This window comes from Ranitomeya variabilis, chromosome 1 (genome assembly GCF_051348905.1).
Source record: "Ranitomeya variabilis isolate aRanVar5 chromosome 1, aRanVar5.hap1, whole genome shotgun sequence".
Lineage (NCBI taxonomy): Eukaryota > Metazoa > Chordata > Amphibia > Anura > Dendrobatidae > Ranitomeya > Ranitomeya variabilis.
This window is the reverse complement of record NC_135232.1, coordinates 1022715498-1022736005: the sequence shown is the minus strand read 5'-3', so window position 1 is coordinate 1022736005 and position 20508 is coordinate 1022715498. Positions and strand designations below refer to the sequence as shown.

The 20508-nt window shown below is 43.9% G+C and overlaps 1 protein-coding gene across 1 annotated transcript in view; it reads left to right on the top strand.

The window, feature by feature from the left end:
- Positions 1 to 2176: 2176 nt before the first annotated feature.
- LOC143793010 (cytochrome P450 3A29-like) overlaps positions 2177 to 20508 on the top strand; it is a 104939-nt gene continuing 86607 nt past the window's right edge. The window contains exons 1-3 of the mRNA XM_077279563.1: positions 2177 to 2363; positions 6940 to 7033; positions 9165 to 9217. Of these exons, the coding sequence (XP_077135678.1) occupies positions 2293 to 2363; positions 6940 to 7033; positions 9165 to 9217 (218 nt within the window). The 5' untranslated portion in view covers positions 2177 to 2292. The remainder of the gene's footprint in view (positions 2364 to 6939; positions 7034 to 9164; positions 9218 to 20508) is intronic.

Below are 20508 nucleotides of genomic sequence, written 5' to 3'. Positions count from 1 at the left end.
AGTCAGAGCACAGTATTGTAGTGCGCATGCGCCAGCTTTATTTCCAGGTAATCAGCGCCCTTTGGCCTTTCCCAGCGCACATGCACTACAGTACTTGGCTCTGCTTTCAGCAGCTCAGAGAGAAGTGCGCCTGCACAGGAGCGCGATGGGTGACACTGTGTGGATGACGTAGGATGTGTCATCCAGATGAAGCAGTAATGGAGGATGGCGATCTTAAGTCAAGACCAGCTATGCCTTGGTGAGAGCCATTGGTGAGTATAATGAGAGATCATTTTTATGCCTCGCGGAGGGGATTGGGGACACATTTACAGCCTTCCTTATAGAGGCTGCCTATGGGAGCTGCATTATACTATATAGTCTTCCTATGTGAAGGGCATTACACTATAGGGTCTGCCTATGGGGAGTGCATGATACTATATGGAGGCCTATGGGGAATGTATTATACCATATTGAGGACTATCTGGTGTATTATGCTATATGGAGGCTATCTAGAGGGCCATCATTCAGTGTGGAGATTACAGCGACGGGGCCATCATACAGTGTGGGAGCCAGTTTGGGGGATATTAACAGGTCAGTATATGCAGTGAGGGGGCATCATACTGTGTATAGGGGAACTGTACAGTGGGGGAGACTCGGGACTTTATTAAATGTAAAGTGGGCACTTATTCTTACAGGGGAACTCAGGTTACTGTGACTATCAAAGGGTCACACACAGAGGGTATTATTACTTTCTAGGGGACAAAATGTGGGCACTGTTTTCTAGGGCACTTGCACCTGGCATTACTATATTATAGAGGGGTGCTTTAGAATTTAGAGGGCACAGAGAACCACACAGCAGGTGCAGTAATAGGGACACATACGGCAGCAGCGGCTCAGTATTGGGGTATCAGGGTCAGTAATAGGGACACGTACGGCAGCAGTGGCTCAGTATTCGGGTATCAGGTGCAGTAATAGGGACACATACGGCAGAGGCTCAGTATTGGGGTATCAGGTGCAGTAATAGGGACACGTACGGCAGCAGTGGCTCAGTATTCGGGTATCAGGTGCAGTAATAGGGACACATACGGCAGGAGCGGCTCAGTATTGGGGTATCAGGTGCAGTAATAGGGTCACATACGGCAGCAGCGGCTCAGTATTGGGGTATCAGGGGCAGTAATAGGGACACATATGGCAGCAGTGGCTCAGTATTGGGGTATCAGGTGCAGTAGTAGGGACACATACGGCAGCAGTGGCTCAGTATTAGGGTATCAGGTGCAAGTAATAGGGACACATACGGCAGCAGCGGCTCAGTATTGGGGTATCAGGGGCAGTAATAGGGACACATATGGCAGCAGCGGCTCAGTATTGGGGTATCAGCAGGATGAGGAGGTTGTGCAGGTTGGGAATAGATGGTGATGGGACTGGAATGTGAGAAGTGAAACGTGTCTTTGTTGTATTCTCTGCAGATGAGTTGTAGCTGGAAGAAGTTGTCATGTCGGTCTGGGCCAGATGGAAAAGACGGGAAAAATGAACGATTCCATCAGAAAGAACGTCAGCGGTAATTCATTATCTGTAACTGTGCAGTGATCTGTTATATGTTCTGTAGGACTGGTATCTACCACTGACCATATGGCGGTAATATCAGTGTTGGTCTTTATATAGAGATTATCTTCAGTAACAGCGCGGTCATCTGCTGAGGTTCTCCTCCACTATTAGGGCGCATCACTGAATTGTAATGAAGGTTACCTGGTTAGGGGCCCACTCAGAAGCTTCGCCCCCCCTGGACCAAAACCCTAGCTACGCCTCTGCTGCTTTTAGATGGGTAAATGATTGGGTTTGCAGCTGTCAAGCCATCTAAACAGGCCGGCAAAACACTTGTTTGTCAGGTGTTATGTTTTAGCCTGTTTACAAATGATTGTTCTTGGCTGCCCATCGTCTTGTGTAAAAGGGACATGAGCTGCTGAGAACAATGATATCCTATGTGAAGAACAATCGTATTAGCTGTCGTCGGCCAAATATCTTGCATGTCACTAAAACGTGTAAACCCAGCATAACAAAAAATTCTGGTACATGCTAGAAAAATTATAGAAGTCTATGGAGTAGAATTATGTTATCTCTGTGCACACAAGTCCCTGGTCTGTGGCCAACAGTGTTCTCATGTATGTGAACCCTCCTCCATTGAAGCATCACAGGGGAGGGAGCAGGATATTGAAAGCTGCCGAAGTAAGATAGCCAGAAGAGCAGGAAGACCACCAACAAGAAGGGGAAGCCCTGGGATATAGCAGAGCGCGTAACATCGAAGAAAGATTAAGCATGTACCTCATCCCAGATTTCTCCAAAGAAACCTGGATCCTGCTCATCTCACTGCTGGCACTTCTCACTTAGTAAGTTTCCTATCCTTCACTCTCTCTTTTTATGAAATGCTTTGTGTGTTGTTATGATATAACAGGAGAAGGATGGTGAGGGTGACTTTATATCAATGATCCTGAATGTATGTGTTCCTCATTAATGGATGGGACATATTTACTATAAATGTTCCTGCCGCCTCCTATTCCTGAGATCAGCAGTAGGTGCTGAGCCTAATATGTTACCACGTTACTGCACATCATGTTCTGTAAATGAACACTTTTATCTTCACCCTTCAATAAAGTATACAGTAGAAGGTAAGAGGGGGGATGTATAGACCCGCTTCATTATTTTGTTGCACCACGATTCTGCAGTAATTTGCTCCTTTTCAGTGAGTTTAGTGTTTGTGTTTTATTCTCCATATTTTGCTCCAATTTTTTGTTGTTTTTCTTTTTTAAAGTATTTTATTAATTCTTCTTCAAGAACTTTGCTTATTTAGCGGTTTTAGATAGATTCATGAAATGTGTGACTTGTTATATTTTTTTTTCCTCTAGGAGCAAAGTTTCTGAAGGAGATTTAAATTGAATGCATTTTTTCATTTTTTTTTTAGAATAGATTTGCAACTTTAGATGCTAGAATATTGTAAAAACTGGTTTAAGAAAAAAAAAGATTTTGCACCTAATTCATAAACCTTGTGCGCCACTTTTAAAAATTTGGTTCAAAAACCTTCTGCAAATACAAAACAAAATAGTTACTTCAATCAATCAATCACAAATGATGAATCGGGAGTCGGGACCATAGTTTTATCACCAGCACAGCGTATTAGCCATGAAATTTAAGGGAATCTGTCACCCTTTTGAGCTTTTTGAGTTGTCAAGTTATGAATATGGGCATACAGGTTGTATACAGGTGAATTTAGTCATATCTGTAAGCCTCCTGGATTAAGCCTTGTTAAGTCTCCTGCCCCTCTGCACATCAAACTTCAAAATAGAAGGGTAGAACAGAGCAGAGGAGCGACAGCAGGCAAAAGGCACCTGAATGTGATTTCCGGCCTCGCCAGTACTGGTATTGCTGTGAGGGCCATATTTACGGCTGTGAAAAAGATTGAGCCTGCTCGATCTTTTTCACGGCTTACGGTCACGGCCACCATTGTAAGTCAATGTGGCCACAAAAACAAAGGTTGTTTTTGTGGTGCACCGTGACTTCCAGTTTTGGGGACCGCCGTTTTTTTCCCAATACTTTTACTATAGTATTGGGAACATGAAAAATGGCATCCGCAACATTTTTGCAGTCCGTTATTGCGGCAGACCGTGAAATTTTCAGCAATACGGCTGAAGGAGTGAGCTGTTCCCCTCCACCCCCAGGAATGGTTAACCTCAGTTCCTCTTTGTGAATAGTAGAAATTGACACTTTGTGCAGCTGAGGTGCAGCACTCCAGTATCTACTATCTTGTTATCAAACTCTTTCAGCTTCTGTGCTAGCTTCCTTATAGGATTACTGTTATAAACCTTCTCTTGAGGTACCTTCACACGAAACGACTTTGTAACGATATCGCTAGCGATCCGTGACGTTGCAGCGTCCTGGCTAGCGATATCGTTTAGTTTGACACACAGCAGCGATCAGGATCCTGCTGTGATGTCGCTGGTCGCTGAATAAAGTTCAGAACTTTATTTGGTCGTCCGATCGCCGTGTATCGTTGTGTTTGACAGCAAAAGCAACGATACCAGCGATATTTTACACTGGTAACCAGGGTAAACATCGGGTTACTAAGCGCAGGGCCGCGCTTAGTAACCCGATGTTTACCCTGGTTACCAGCGTAAAATGTAAAAAAAACAAACAGTACATACTTACATGCGTCCCCCGCCGTCTGCTTCCCACACTGACTGAGCGCCGCAAAGTGAAAGTGAAAGCACAGCACAGCGGTGACGTCACCGCTGTGCCCTGCTACTGCCGGCGCTCACACAGTGCAGGAAGCGGACGCCGGGGGACGCATGTAAGTATGTACTGTTTGGTTTTTTTACATTTTACGCTGGTAACCAGGGTAAACATCGGGTTACTAAGCGCGGCCCTGCGCTTAGCAACCCGATGTTTACCCTGGTTACCCGGGGACCTCGGCATCGTTGGTCGCTGGAGAGCGGTCTGTGTGACAGCTCTCCAGCGATCAAACAGCGACGCTGCAGCGATCAGCATCGTTGTCGCTATCGCTGCAGCGTCGCTTCGTGTGAAGGTACCTTTATATACAACTAATTAACTCTTTCATGTGCAAGATTTTTTATGATCAGTTGTTACAGTATACAACTGCTTTATATAACAGCAAAAGCACAATAATTCACAACTTTATTTTTAGTGTTAAGGTACCTTCACACGAAGCGACGCTGCAGCGATAGCGACAACGATGCTGATCGCTGCAGCGTCGCTGTTTGATCGCTGGAGAGCTGTCACACAGACCGCTCTCCAGCGACCAACGATGCCGAGGTCCCCGGGTAACCAGGGTAAACATCGGGTTGCTAAGCGCAGGGCCGCGCTTAGTAACCCGATGTTTACCCTGGTTACCAGCGTAAAATGTAAAAAAAACAGTACATACTTACATGCGTCCCCCGGCGTCCGCTTCCTGCACTGTGTGAGCGCCGGCAGTAGCAGGGCACAGCGGTGACGTCACCACTGTGCTGTGCTTTCACTTTCACTTTGCGGCGCTCAGTCAGTGTGGGAAGCAGACGGCGGGGGACGCATGTAAGTATGTACTGTTTGGTTTTTTTACATTTTACGCTGGTAACCAGGGTAAACATCGGGTTACTAAGCGCGGCCCTGCGCTTAGTAATCTGATGTTTACCCTGGTTACCAGTGTAAAATATCGCTGGTATCGTTGCTTTTGCTGTCAAACACAACGATACACGGCGATCGGACGACCAAATAAAGTTCTGAACTTTATTCAGCGACCAGCGACATCACAGCAGGATCCTGATCGCTGCTGCGTGTCAAACTAAACGATATCGCTAGCCAGGACGCTGCAACGTCACGGATCGCTAGCGATATCGTTACAAAGTCGTTTCGTGTGAAGGTACCTTTAGAAGGAAAAAGCTCATTGTTACTTTGTCATCTGAAGCATTAATATAATAAATAAATAAATACCGTATATAAAATTCAGTGAATAAATGTCCTTAAAACGGTGTTAGGGCTTATGAAGACGTCTAAGCTTGGACCGCTAATGCACGTACTGGCCGTGGATCAGCTGTGAAAGCGTTATATTTTTCTGTGAAGCTGTCCCGGTCTGATAGGGAGACCCACGATCAAATTATGCATTGCTGTTCGATCTCGGACTGATTTGCACAGACATCTGAATGAGACCTTAGTCCAAATATTTGATATCAACATTACTAATTATTTGTGTGAATACCACTTTCTTTTCCTAAAATACTTGTTTCTCTCTACAGCTGGCCATTCACGTTAGATGAGTATTGGTCACTATTGCCAATATACAGCTCTGGCAAAAATTAAGAGACCACCACATCCATACCCTGTCATGGGCAGCCAAATCTCCAGACCTGAACCCCATTGAAAACCTCTGGAATATAATCAAGAGGATGATGGATAGTCACAAGCCATCAAACAAAGAAGAACTGCTTACATTTTTGCACCAGAAGCAGTGTGAAAGACTGGTGGAAAGCATGCCAAGACGCATGAAAGCTGTGATTAAAAATCATGGTTACTCCACAAAATATTGATTTCTGAACTCTTCCTGAGTTAAAACATTAGTATTGTTGTTTCTAAATGATTATAAACTTGTTTTATTTGCATTATTTGATGTCTGAAAGCACTGGGGGTTTTTTATTTAGCCCATTTTTCTTTGTCAGAAAAAAAATACAAAATTTATTGCTTGGAAATTCGGAGACATGTTGTCATAAGTTTATAGAATAAAAGAACAATTTACATTTTACTCAAAAGTATACCTATAAAGAGAAAAATCAGACAAACTGAACATTTTGCAGAGGGGTTTCTTAATTTTTGCCAGAGCTGTATATTGTGTATGAAGGCTTCCCGGCGCTTTCCCAATAATAGACGTCAGTCACGTCAAGGGTGATAAGGATTAGGCAGTTGGGTTTTAATTGCCTGTTCCTTCCATTCGCAGTAAATTAAAGGGTTTGTCTGAAACTAACATTTATTTTAATCCTAAATGTCTGTCTATTTAAAGTAATAATGTTATGTCTTTTTTTTTGTACTTTAGTTAAAAAGTCCCTATCATTCCCTTTATATCTGTTTAATTTATTTATTTTAACTTCTTTCACTTTGATGACGCTTCGTGCATGCTGGGATGCTCAAAATTATAGGTTTTAGTGGGGGAATTGTCATCTTTAGTGATACAGTTTTTGCCTCCTAAGGTCATAAGCAAGGTTTTATTTTTGTACAGTCTCTGACAAGAGCATTTATATAATGTGATCACCATTGCCCACAAATAGAGCAGTATGTACAATATCAGGTGTCAGGTTCTCTTTAAATATAATCACATATAAACAAGTTCTAATATTAGAAATGTTGATAAGTATTTTTCAATCATTGGATTTAATATGAAATAAATAAAACTATTTTTTTTAATTTCCTATCTCCTTTCCTTTCCAGTTATGGGATCTGGCCATACAGAATATTCAAAAAATATGGAATCCCCGGTCCTAGACCCCTACCATTTATTGGACTTTTTCTTCAAAACAAAGATGTGAGTTAAAAGACATATAATCTGATTCCATCCATTATATTAAAGTATTCTAATATAAATGTATCTAGTAAATAAACCGAATAAAATAAAATATTCTCTCATTAGTTTTGCGGTTAGAATTTATTTCAGTGAGCAGCAAATCTTTGGGAAACCATTCTTACTGTTACAGTCCCATTATATATTATTAAATACTGAGCTGCACAAATGTGATAGCTCGGTGGTGAAGCCAGAGTGGCCCTCAAATGTACCTTTCCATCTGGGCACAGTATGTGATTCAACATAATAAAAATAATCATGATGGGACCTTTACCCCGGCTATTTTTTCACATTAATCAGTGAAGGCAGAACATCCCGAATATGAAAGATTGTAAGATAGTTATAAAAGATTAACCTGAATTAAGACAGCACATTGCACCAGTCAGCAAATTTTTAAACTCAAAATATTCGTCCATTAGTGTTTCAAGAAGGAGAAAAAAGTGCAATAGGGACTTATCCCACAGACTAAGGATAGTATATTTCAATAAAACTGCTCACCTTGTAGATGAGAAACACACGCTCAAATTGTCAGCTGCTGCAGATCCATGGGATGGTAACCGGCCATATATTAAAATGTATTGGAGGTGTGTGGATATTTTCTGCGCTGCCGCAACAATATGATTTCAAGACTTGATGAGGTAGTAATGGTGGTTTATTCAACGCGTTTCAGGGTCTCAATGACCCCTTCTTCAGGAAATGCCACACAAGAGTTCTTGTATGGCATTTCCTGAAGAAGGGGTCATTGAGAATAAACCACCATTACTACCTCATCAGGTCTTAAATTATATTGTTGTGGCAATGCAGAAAATATCCACACACCTTCAATACATTTTAATATTCGTCCATTGACAGACTTTGCACTAGCCCCTCCACTTAGCAAGCTCCGGGACTACCATGGTATTTACCCTTTCACCACAAATTAAGGCTTTCACCTTCCCTGGATGGACCTCTGGGCAGTAGCTTCTGGCTGGTAGAGCAAGTTAAGGGGAAAACATATAACATGCTGGATCAGTAATGTATATACATGTAGAAAGAACAAATGGGAGCCAAAAGTATAGAAAAGTAACCAGATTGAACTTCAAAAGGCAATAATGTTAGACAAAGAGAGTAGTCAGGTAGGCTAAGCCTCATTCGGATGTCAGTGATTTTTCACATATGAAAAATATGGACCAAGTTCCATTTGTGCTTTGGATCCAAGTTTCATCAGTGTTTGGTCGTTTTTTCCCATCAGTGTTTCATCAATTATTTTCTTGTAACAAAAAATAAATAAATTACAAACCTTCTCCTATATATTGCATTGCTAATAGCATTGTGCGTTGTCAATGCTTTCTCACAAACCCGAAGACTTTTATAGGTAATTATGATCCTTGTCAAAAAGAGACATCTCTAGGACACACGATCAACAAAAAAAACCCATAGACATGTGAACAGCCCCATAGAATATAATAGGTATGTGTTTTATCCATAATAAACAGAACACGTACGTAAAAACGGAGGTTTAAATGAGGCCTTAGGGTCAACAACTGATTAAGGCTCCGTTGAGCTGAAACGCATCGGTTGTTCACACCATGACCAAAGCCGCATGTCAACATGTTTTTCAAGAACTGATTTTTCAATAAATACTGGACTTTTATTACTTATCCGTAAACACTCTGGATTTCTTCGTCTTGTACATTCCTCCAGACGGATTCCGGGCTCTTCCATTCATGTACAGCCGGACTTTGCTGCAACAGGTGGTGGGCTGGCTCTCCCTGTCCCATCTCCCATTGTTTACCATATCAGACATTTATGTTATATACTTTCGAAATGCCACAAATGTCACAGAAGGCAATACCACTTTCATTTTTAGTGCAGCCCCTGGATTGGCTCAGTATAACAATGTGGATGTCGTCCATAAAAGGTTGTGCACCCCTGGTCTAGAGCTCGGAGCAGGGAATGTAAAATGGAGTAGGTAGTAGCAGCAATTTTGAATGTTAGAGAAGTTGATTGTATAACAGATTCAGAAATGTCATCACCCACCAGAGACAGAAATAGTGAATAATTTTATGTTCTGTGAGGGCTTCTTACAAAGCAAATACATTTTTTTTGTTTTTAGGGACTATTTGAATTTGACATGGAATGTTTCAAAAAATATGGAAAAATATGGGGGTAAGTAAAACTATAACTGTGAATGTGTCACTTCATGCAAATTTGTACAGAGATTATACATCTCTTATGACAATTAAGCTGAAGTAATGGTGTTCTGTCAATGGCAAAAATTTGAATGTGTCTTTCCAAACTATACTGATAAAACAACAGAATTAAAGATACATTTCTCCTTCCACCACGCCATATACTGGATAGCAAGCGAAGGTAAAAATTTTGATCCCATTAGGGCACTTTCTATTTGGAAGAAAAATTTTGAATCAAATGAAAAATAATTATGGGTTAGCAGATGTTGTATAGCTATTAAAATAAATGTTTCAATCCTACAGTATATGAACTACAGTATATTGTTTGACATGAAATTGAATTGCCTGAGTGGCCATATGATGTGGGATCACTGAATATAGATTAATAACATCACAGGTAGAAAAAAAAATAATTGGACTGCCAGTGGAAATCATCAAATATTTGTAGAAACGTAGAGCTGTCTTTGAGATAGCATGCGGCTAACCAAGGGTTGGAGGTGTTCATCAACCCAGTCACTAAGGTTTTCATTGAGGAATCCTATCGTAGAAATCTTAGAACAGAGTGGTGGAGGGAAAACATTTTTATGGGTTTTTAGCAAATCGGAAAAAATTCGATGATCAGGTAAAATATTATTTTTTCTCCCTGCTTTTAATAACACCTACAGCAATTCCCACATCCAAACATCTCAATAATTTTCTTTGAAAATCAAAGTGAGGTTGTTGGTTAAATATTTGCATGTGATATCATTATTGGGAATGGAAGATACCTGTTTGACATATAAAGCTGTATCCATAATTTCAACACATCCTGTGTAGGTTCTCACCAGTGCTCTGCAGACCTTATATGTGTGTACAGGGCAGGTTCTCACCAGTGCTCTGCAGACCCTATATGTGTGTACAGGGCAGGTTCTCACCAGTGCTCTGCAGACCCTATATGTGTGTACAGGGCAGGTTCTCACCAGTGTTTTGCAGACCCTATATGTGTGTCACCAGTGCTCTGCAGACCCTATATGTGTGCATTGTGCAGGCTCTCACCAGTGTTCTGCAGACCCTATATGTGTGCACTGTGCGGGTTCTCACCAGTGCTCTGCAGACCCTATATATGTGCACTGTGCAGGTGCTCACCAGCGCTGTACAGATCATTTAGGTGTTTATATGGAGGCTCGGTTATACAGTAGGTTGTTTCCAATACTTGCAGTAATTGGTCCATTAATGTATAAATACGATCACATGTTCATTGTGCTGTATTCTATGACCTAAGGGAGGTTGCCAGAAACGCGTCAGAAGATTTTAATGTATTACCTGTATTTGTTCATGGTTTTATGGATTTTCAATAAAGACCTTTTACTTTTTTCTACTTCCGTTTGGATGTGCTGAATTTCTCAAATTTGGTCTTTCCAAACTAACTGTTCCTAATCCTAATTTCAGAACCAGTCACGAATTAATAAAGTTGGCTGCAGATGCGCAGTCAATGAAATGTAACGCTGATAACAGCTGGTTCTTGAAAAATTAGTTCCACATTAAGCAGAACTTTGAGGAGTAAAAGGTTACTTGGATGTCTTGGTGACCTCCTTGACAGTCACCTTGACTTAGGCGTTTCCTGACGACTTGCTTGCTTGAAGACAGATCAAGATAATACACAGTAGAGGTCTGAGATTGCACCGACGTTTCCTCTCAATGACACGAGAGTTGGCAACTCCAAAGTCCACCTCAGGAACATGGACAGGCTCAGGGGGAATGACCAAAGCATGCCAAACACCACGCCTTTCCCAAATTCTGTGATTCATTTGTATGGCCTTGTTCATGGTCTACCCCAGAGAATAAGGTGGAGTATGAAAAGCCAGAGCGTCATTAAAGGGAACCTGTCAGCAGGATCTTGTGCAGTAACCTACAGACACTGTCAGGTCAGTGCCGTTATACTGATTAAAATGATACCTGGGTTGATGAAATCCTTCTTGTGGTTGCTGTTTTATCTTTATTTTCAGTTTTCAGTTAATGATATGTTCATGCTCCGGGGCGGCCTGTGGGGGGGGGTCTTCATGTGGTGCTCTAATTAGGTACTCATAATGCAGACTGCTGACAGGTCAGTGATCCCTCAGTGATTTGCTCCCTAGCTAACATAATGAATATTATATATACATGCTAGAAAAAAAACCTTCTGCAGGTAGGCGCGAGCCGTGGCACCTGCGCTGCAGCATAATTGCATGTGTAATGTGCATATAATTGTTATGGTTGGGGTTATCCTCATGTTTAAAAAAAAATCCATTTGAAAATGGCGACCGCCGTGCCTGCGCAGTAACATCTATCAGTGTATTTAGAGGTGATCCGATACCTGCTACGGCACATGCGCCGGCAGTGCATCTTGCTAGATTAGAAAAAAAAAATTCCTCCTCCAAGATGGCACCGCCGGCACCTGCGCAGCGGCTATCGGTTCACCTCTTTATACACCGATAGCTACTACTGTGCCAACCTGACACTGTGTAGGTTACTGTGCACAATCCTGCTGACAGGTTTCCATTAAGTTTTTCAGAAACACCTTTGCACCTGAGAGCTGCATCATTCCACAGAACTTCAGTGGACCATTGCCGGAACTTAGTACAATAGTCCTCGGTGGTTATGGACCCCCTGTATCAAGTTCATGATCTTTGGGACCTGGATCCTGGTGGGTTTGTCATACGTCAAACGTAAGATGTAAAAAGAGGCATCAACAGAAGACTCTTCTGGGACTTGTGGAGACAAAGAAAATGCCCAGGTCAGAGGGCCCCTTGGAAGTAGGGAATGAATTATCAACACCCACTGGAATTCATCCCCACAGAGTAAAAAAATAGCCTGCAACTGTCCCTGAACACCCTAAACTGCCTAAACTGATTTTTCTACCTTGAAAATGTATCAGGGAGGGTTACTACAGGTTCAGGAGAGGCCAACTGTTTATCAGAAGTTGCAGGCATCACAGACAGTGCCTGCAATGGAGAGCTATGGGAAGCATTCATCACGCTAGACAACTGACACTGCAGCTGTAACTGCATCAATTCTACGTTCTGGTGCTGCTTGACCAGATCTTTAATTACATCAGTCAAATTCACCACCTGATCACAAAGTGTATGAATGGAATCCATACTAGTGAAAAAAAAAGGTATACAGACAGTCGTCATGTGACTCTTGTAAATGTCACTTCTCACAGACAAGTCGTGAGGCAGGAGAGTCAAAAAGGTCTGAAGTCGAATACTAAGGGAATTTGTCTTAAACAGAGCAGCAACACAAAGGAATAAACAGGTCACAGTCTGAGGTCAGAATTTCTGGAAAGTAGCCGATCAAGACAGAGGGGCTAGGTAAATTGATGCTCAAAGGCAAGGTCCAAGTTCAGGCAGCAAAAGATAAGAATAACAGAGCACTAGAGAACAAGTCACACAACCCCCCCCGAGCCAACGCTATGATTGGCAATGTTCTAATCATTGCCTGGCTATTTATTTAGCTGACAATCATTCAGAACAGGAGACACCTAGAATAAACCCAGCAGGCCAGAGCTAAATCGGCTGTCATTCATAATACTGAGAGCCCAGCACGCCCCTATCACTGATTAGGCGGCTGGTCTGTCATTCACAACACTGACAGCTCTGCACGCCCCTGCATTTTATAGAGCAGCGGAACTATCACTCACTAACTTTCAACCCTGGTAAAATCCCTTTGTCTACAGAAATAATGGTTAGGTATGTTTGTGTGTATTAGACTTTACAAAGGATCATTTACTGTAATCTCATCATCACGTATGTACATGTTGTGAATTCTGTTGTGGGTTCTGCTCTTGGGCTCCCTCCGGTGGTTATAAGTGGTAGTGCTGCTGTTTGTCCTTCACAACAGTCATCAGCTGCGTCCACTTTGGACGGGGCTATTTAGTCTGGCTCCTTCCTTTAGTGAGTGCCAGTTGTCCATTGTTTTCTAGGGATCCACATCTCTGCTTGGTTTCTCCCTCTGGATTGTCCAAATCATCAAAGATAAGTCCTGGCTCAGTTTTTGCAGTCCACATGCGGTGGACTTAATAGTTCTGTGAATTGCTATGTTTTTTCTTGTCCAGCTTTGTCTGTGTAAAGATTTATTCAGCCAAGTTGGAAGCTCTGGAGTCACAGAGTTACCCTCCATGCCTTTAGTTAGGTGTGGAGATTTTTGTATTCTCTGTGGTGGATTTTGTAGTATTTTTTATACTGACCGCACAGTACTCTGTCCTGTCTTTCCTTTCTAGGTAGCGTGGCCTCCTTTGCTAAATTCTGTTTTCAGTCTGCGTTTGTAATTTCCCTCTCCTCTCACAGTCATTATTTGTTGGGGGCTGCCTTTCCTTTGGGAATTTTCTCTGAGGCAAGATAGTATTCCTGTTTCTTTCTTTAGGGGTAATTAGTCCTCCGGCCGTGACGAGGTGTCTAGGGAGTGACAGGAACATCCCACGGCTACTTCTAGTTGATGTGTTAAGTTCAGGGTCTGCGGTCAGTATAGAGGCCACCTACTCCAGAGCTCGTCCATGCTGCTCCTAGGCCACCAGTTCATAACAGTACAACTGGACCAACAATGAGTTAACCGCATCTCAAAAGAAGGGAAAGAAAGTGCTGAGCCATTTTTTTTTCTGTACTCTGTTGTGTTTTTTTTCCCTCTTCACTTCTGGGTGGCTCAGGAGTTAGGCATGGACATGGATGTTCAGGGACTTGCTTCTCGGGTGGATCAACTTGCTGCTAGAGTACAGGGTATTTCTGATTATATCGTGCAGACTCCTGTTTTAGAGCCTAGAATTCCTACCCCCGATCTGTTCTTCGGGGACAGGTCCAAATTTTTGAGCTTTAAAAATAACTGTAAACTGTTTTTTGCTCTGAAGCCCCGTTCCTCTGGTAATCCCATCCAGCAGGTAAAGATTGTTATTTCTCTGTTGCGTGGTGACCCGCAGGATTGGGCATTTTCCCTGGAATCTGGGAATCCGGCCTTGCTTAATGTAGACACCTTCTTTCAGGCGCTTGGGTTATTGTATGATGAACCTAACTCTGTAGAGCATGCTGAGAAAACACTTTTGGCCTTGTGTCAGGGTCAAGAAGCGGCAGAGTCATATTGCCAGAAATTCAGAAAATGGTCTGTGCTTACTAAGTGGAATGAGGATGCTTTGGCGGCAATTTTCAGAAAGGGTGTTTCTGAATCTGTCAAAGATGTTATGGTGGGGTTCCCCACGCCTGCAGGTCTGAGTGATTCTATGTCTCTGGCCATTCAAATTGATCGGCGCTTGCGTGAGCGCAGAGTTGTGCACACTATGGCGTTGTCTTCCGAGCAGAGTCCTGAGCCTATGCAGTGTGATAGGATTGTGTCTAGAGCGGAACGCCAAGGATTCAGACGTCAGAATGGGTTGTGCTTTTACTGCAGCGATTCTGCTCATGTTATTTCTGATTGCCCTAAGCGTGCCAAGAGAATCGCTAATTCCGTTACTATCAGTACTGTACAACCTAAATTTCTGTTATCTGTGACCCTGATCTGCTCATTATTGTCATTCTCTGTCATGGCATTTGTGGATTCAGGCGCCGCTTTAAATTTAATGGACTTAGAATTTGCCAGACGTTGTGGTTTTTCCTTACAGCCTTTGCGGAGTCCTATCCCTTTGAGGGGGATTGATGCTACACCATTGGCTAAAAATAAACCTCAGTTTTGGACACAGTTAACTATGTGCATGGCGCCAGCCCATCAGGAAGAGTGTCGCTTCCTGGTGTTACATAATTTGCATGATGTTGTTGTGCTGGGGTTTCCATGGTTACAGGTACATAATCCGGTGTTGGATTGGAAATCTATGTCTGTGACTAGTTGGGGTTGTCAGGGGGTTCATGATGACGTTCCTCTGATGTCAATTTCCTCCTCCCCCTCTTCTGAAATTCCTGAGTTTCTGTCAGATTTCCAGGATGTTTTCGATGAGCCCAAGTCCAGTTCCCTTCCACCGCATAGGGACTGTGATTGTGCTATTGATTTGATTCCAGGCTGTAAGTTTCCTAAGGGTCGACTTTTCAATCTGTCTGTGCCTGAACATGCCACCATGTGGAGCTATGTAAAGGAGTCTTTGGAGAAGGGGCATATTCGGCCATCTTCTTCTCCATTAGGAGCAGGTTTCTTTTTTGTTGCCAAGAAGGATGGCTCCTTGAGACCCTGTATTGATTATCGCCTCTTGAATAAGATCACGGTCAAATTCCAATACCCTTTGCCTTTGCTTTCTGATTTGTTTGCCAGAATTAAGGGGGCTAGTTGGTTTACTAAGATTGACCTTCGAGGGGCATATAATCTGGTTCGTATTAAGCAGGGTGACGAATGGAAAACTGCGTTTAATACGCCCGAGGGCCATTTTGAGTATCTTGTGATGCCATTCGGACTCTCTAATGCCCCATCTGTTTTTCAATCCTTCATGCATGATATCTTCCGGACTTATATTGATAAATTCTTGATTGTATATTTGGATGATATTTTGATTTTTTCAGATGATTGGGAGTCTCATGTGAAACAAGTTAGGATGGTATTTCAGGTCCTTCGTGACAATGCCTTGTTTGTGAAGGGGTCTAAGTGCCTCTTTGGAGTACAGAAGGTTTCTTTTTTGGGCTTCATTTTTTCTCCATCATCTATAGAAATGGATCCGGCTAAGGTTCAGGCCATTCATGATTGGATCCAGCCCACATCCGTGAAGAGCCTTCAGAAATTTTTGGGCTTTGCTAATTTTTATCGCCGTTTCATTGCCAACTTCTCCAGTGTGGTCAAACCCCTGACCGATTTGACGAGGAAGGGCGCTGATGTAGCTAATTGGTCCTCTGAGGCTGTTTCTGCCTTTCAGGAGCTTAAGCGCCGATTTACTTCTGCCCCTGTGTTGTGTCAGCCGGATGTTTCTCTTCCTTTTCAGGTTGAGGTTGACGCTGCTGAGATTGGGGCAGGGGCCGTTTTTGTCTCAGAGGAATTCTGATGGTTCCTTGATGAAACCGTGTGCCTTCTTTTCTCGAAAGTTTTCGCCTGCGGAACGCAATTATGATGTCGGCAATCGTGAGTTGTTGGCTATGAAGTGGGCATTTGAGGAGTGGCGACATTAGCTTGAGGGGGCCAAGCACCGTATTGTGGTCTTGACCGATCATAAGAATCTGCCAAACGGCTGAATCCTAGACAGGCCCGATGGTCCCTGTTTTTCTCCCGTTTTGATTTTGTTGTCTCGTATCTTCCAGGTTCTAAGAATGTTAAGGCTGATGCCCTCTCTAGGAGTTTCTTGCCTGATTCCCCTGCGATTCTTGAGCCGGTTGGTATTCTTAAGGAGGGGGTGATTCTTTCTGCCATCTCCCCTGATTTGCGACGGGCTCTTCAGGAGTTTCAGGCTGATAAACCTGATCGCTGTCCAGCGGGGAAACTGTTTGTTCCTGACAGATGGACTAGTAAAGTGATTTCTGAGGTTCACTGTTCGGTGCTGGCTGGCCATCCTGGGATTTTTGGTACCAGAGATTTGGTTAGTAGGTCCTTTTGGTGGCCTTCTTTGTCATGGGATGTTCGTTCTTTTGTGCAGTCCTGTGGGACTTGTGCGCGGGCCAAACCTTGCTGCTCCCGCGCCAGTGGGTTGCTTTTGCCTTTGCCGGTCCCTGAGAGGCTTTGGACGCATATTTCTATGGATTTTATTTCGGACCTTCCTGTTTCCCAGAGGATGTCTGTTATCTGGGTGGTCTGTGACCGGTTTTCTAAGATGGTTCATTTGGTACCTTTCCCTAAGTTGCCTTCCTCTACTGAGTTGGTTCCGTTGTTTTTTCAGCATGTGGTTCGTTTGCATGGCATTCCGGAGAATATTGTGTCCGATAGAGGTTCCCAGTTTGTTTCTAGGTTTTGGCGGTCCTTTTGTGCTAAGCTGGGCATTGATTTGTCCTTTTCTTCCGCGTTTCATCCTCAGACAAATGGCCAAACCGAGCGAACTAATCAGACTTTGGAAACTTATTTGAGATGCTTTGTGTCTGCCAATCAGGATGATTGGTGTTATGACCCCAGTGGACAGGGTCTCAGAGGAACGTGTAAGTCTGCAAGATACAAAAATCCAGCTCATAGGGCTGTGGTAACTGGGTTGACCAAATAGCTACTCCTAACGCCAACACTAGAAGTAGCCGGGGATCATGCCTACGGTGATCGCTAGATGACTCGCGCCAGCCGGAGAATCTAACTACCCCTAGGAGAAGAAAACAAAGACCTCTCTTGCCTCCAGAGAAAGGGACCCCAAAGCAAGATACAAGCCCCCCACAAATAATAACGGTGAGGTAAGAGGAAATGACAAACACAGAAATGAACCAGGTTCAGCAAAGAGAGGCCAGCTTACTAATAGCAGAATATAGCAAGATAACTTATCTGGTCAACAAAAACCCTATAAAAATCCACGCTGGAGATTCAAGAACCCCCGAACCGTCTAACGGTCCGGGGGGAGAACACCAGCCCCCTAGAGCTTCCAGCAAAGGTCAGGATACAGATAGGAACAAGCTGGACAAAAATACCAAACAAAACAAAAGCAAAAAGCAAAGAAGCAGACTTAGCTTGAAAAACAGGAACCAGGATCAGAGGACAAGAGCACAGCAGATTAGCTCTGATTTCAACGATGCCAGGCATTGAACTGAAGGTCCAGGGAGCTTATATAGCAACGCCCCTGAACTAACGGCCCAGGTGAGGATATAGGAAAAGACAGACGCTCCAGAGTCAAATCACTAATGACCACTAGAGGGAGCAAAAAGCAAAATCACAACAGTACCCCCCCTTAGTGAGGGGTCACCGAACCCTCACCACGACCACCAGGGCGATCAGGATGAGCGGCATGAAAGGCACAAACTAAATCGGCCGCATGAACATCAGAGGCGACCACCCAGGAATTATCTTCCTGACCATAGCCCTTCCACTTGACCAGGTACTGAAGCCTCCGCCTGGAGAGACGAGAATCCAAGATCTTCTCCACCACGTACTCCAACTCGCCCTCAACCAACACCGGAGCAGGAGGCTCAGCAGAAGGAACCACAGGCACAACGTACCGCCGCAACAAGGACCTATGAAACACGTTGTGGATAGCAAACGACACAGGTAGATCCAGGCGAAAGGATACAGGATTAAGAATTTCCAATATCTTGTAAGGACCAATAAAACGAGGTTTAAATTTGGGAGAGGAAACCTTCATAGGAACAAAGCGGGAAGAAAGCCACACCAAATCCCCAACACGTAGTCGGGGACCCACACCGCGGCGGCGGTTGGCAAAGCGCTGAGCCCTCTCCTGTGACAACTTCAAGTTGTCCACCACAAGATTCCAGATCCGCTGCAACCTATCCACCACAGAATCCACCCCAGGGCAGTCAGAAGGTTCCACATGACCCGAAGAAAAACGAGGGTGGAAACCAGAGTTGCAGAAAAACGGCGAAACCAAGGTGGCGGAACTAGCCCGATTATTAAGGGCAAACTCAGCTAACGGCAAGAAGGTCACCCAATCGTCCTGATCAGCAGAGACAAAACACCTCAAATAAGCCTCCAAAGTCTGATTAGTTCGCTCCGTCTGTCCATTAGTCTGAGGATGGAAAGCAGACGAAAACGACAAGTCAATGCCCATCCTACTACAAAAGGATCGCCAGAATCTGGAAACGAACTGGGATCCTCTGTCTGACACAATATTCTCAGGGATGCCGTGCAAACGAACCACGTTCTGGAAAAACACAGGAACCAGATCGGAAGAGGAAGGCAGTTTAGGCAAAGGAACCAAATGGACCATCTTGGAGAAGCGATCACATATCACCCAGATAACAGACATGCCCTGAGACACCGGAAGATCAGAAATGAAATCCATGGAGATATGTGTCCAAGGTCTCTTAGGGACAGGCAAGGGCAAGAGCAACCCGCTGGCACGAGAACAGCAAGGCTTAGCTCGAGCACAAGTCCCACAGGACTGTACAAATGACCGCACATCCCTAGACAAGGAAGGCCACCAAAAGGATCTGGCCACCAGATCTCTGGTGCCAAAAATTCCTGGGTGACCTGCCAACACCGAGGAATGAACCTCGGAAATGACTCTGCTGGTCCACTTATCAGGCACAAACAGTCTGTCAGGTGGACAAGAATCAGGCCTATCAGCCTGAAATCTCTGCAACACACGTCGCAGATCAGGAGAAATAGCTGACAAGATAATACCATCCTTAAGAATACCAACAGGTTCAGCGACTCCAGGAGCATCAGGCACAAAGCTCCTGGAAAGAGCATCGGCCTTCACATTCTTTGAACCTGGTAAATACGAGACAACAAAGTCAAAACGGGAGAAAAACAATGACCAGCGGGCCTGTCTAGGATTCAGGCGTTTAGCAGACTCGAGATACATCAGATTTTTGTGATCAGTCAAGACCACCACACGATGCTTAGCACCCTCGAGCCAATGACGCCACTCCTCAAATGCCCATTTCATGGCCAACAACTCCCGATTGCCCACATCATAATTTCGCTCCGCAGGCGAAAACTTCCTAGAGAAAAAGGCGCAAGGTCTCATAACAGAGCAACCAGGGCCTCTCTGCGACAAAACGGCCCCTGCTCCAATCTCTGAAGCATCCACCTCAACTTGAAAGGGAAGCGATACATCAGGCTGGCACAAAACAGGCGCCGAAGTAAACCGACGTTTCAACTCCTGGAAAGCCTCCACGGCAGCAGGAGCCCAATTAACCACATCGGAGCCCTTCTTGGTCATATCCGTCAAAGGTTTCACAATGCTAGAAAAGTTAGCGATAAAACGACGGTAGAAGTTAGCGAAACCCAAGAACTTCTGAAGACTCTTAACTGACGAGGGCTGAGTCCAATCAAGAATAGCTCGGACCTTGACTGGGTCCATCTCCACAGCAGAAGGGGAAAAAATGAACCCCAAAAAGGGAACCTTCTGTACACCAAAAAGACACTTTGAGCCCTTGACAAACAAAGAATTTTCACGCAATATTTTAAAGACCATCCTGACCTGCTCCACATGCGAGTCCCAATTATCAGAAAAAACCAGAATATCATCCAGATAAACGATCAGAAATTTATCCAGATAGTTCCGGAAAATGTCATGCATAAAGGACTGAAAAACTGAAGGGGCATTAGAGAGCCCAAAAGGCATCACCAAGTACTCAAAATGACCTTCGGGCGTATTGAATGCGGTTTTCCATTCATCCCCTTGCTTAATGCGCACAAGGTTGTACGCACCACGAAGGTCTATCTTGGTAAACCACTTGGCACCTTTAATCCGGGCAAACAAGTCAGACA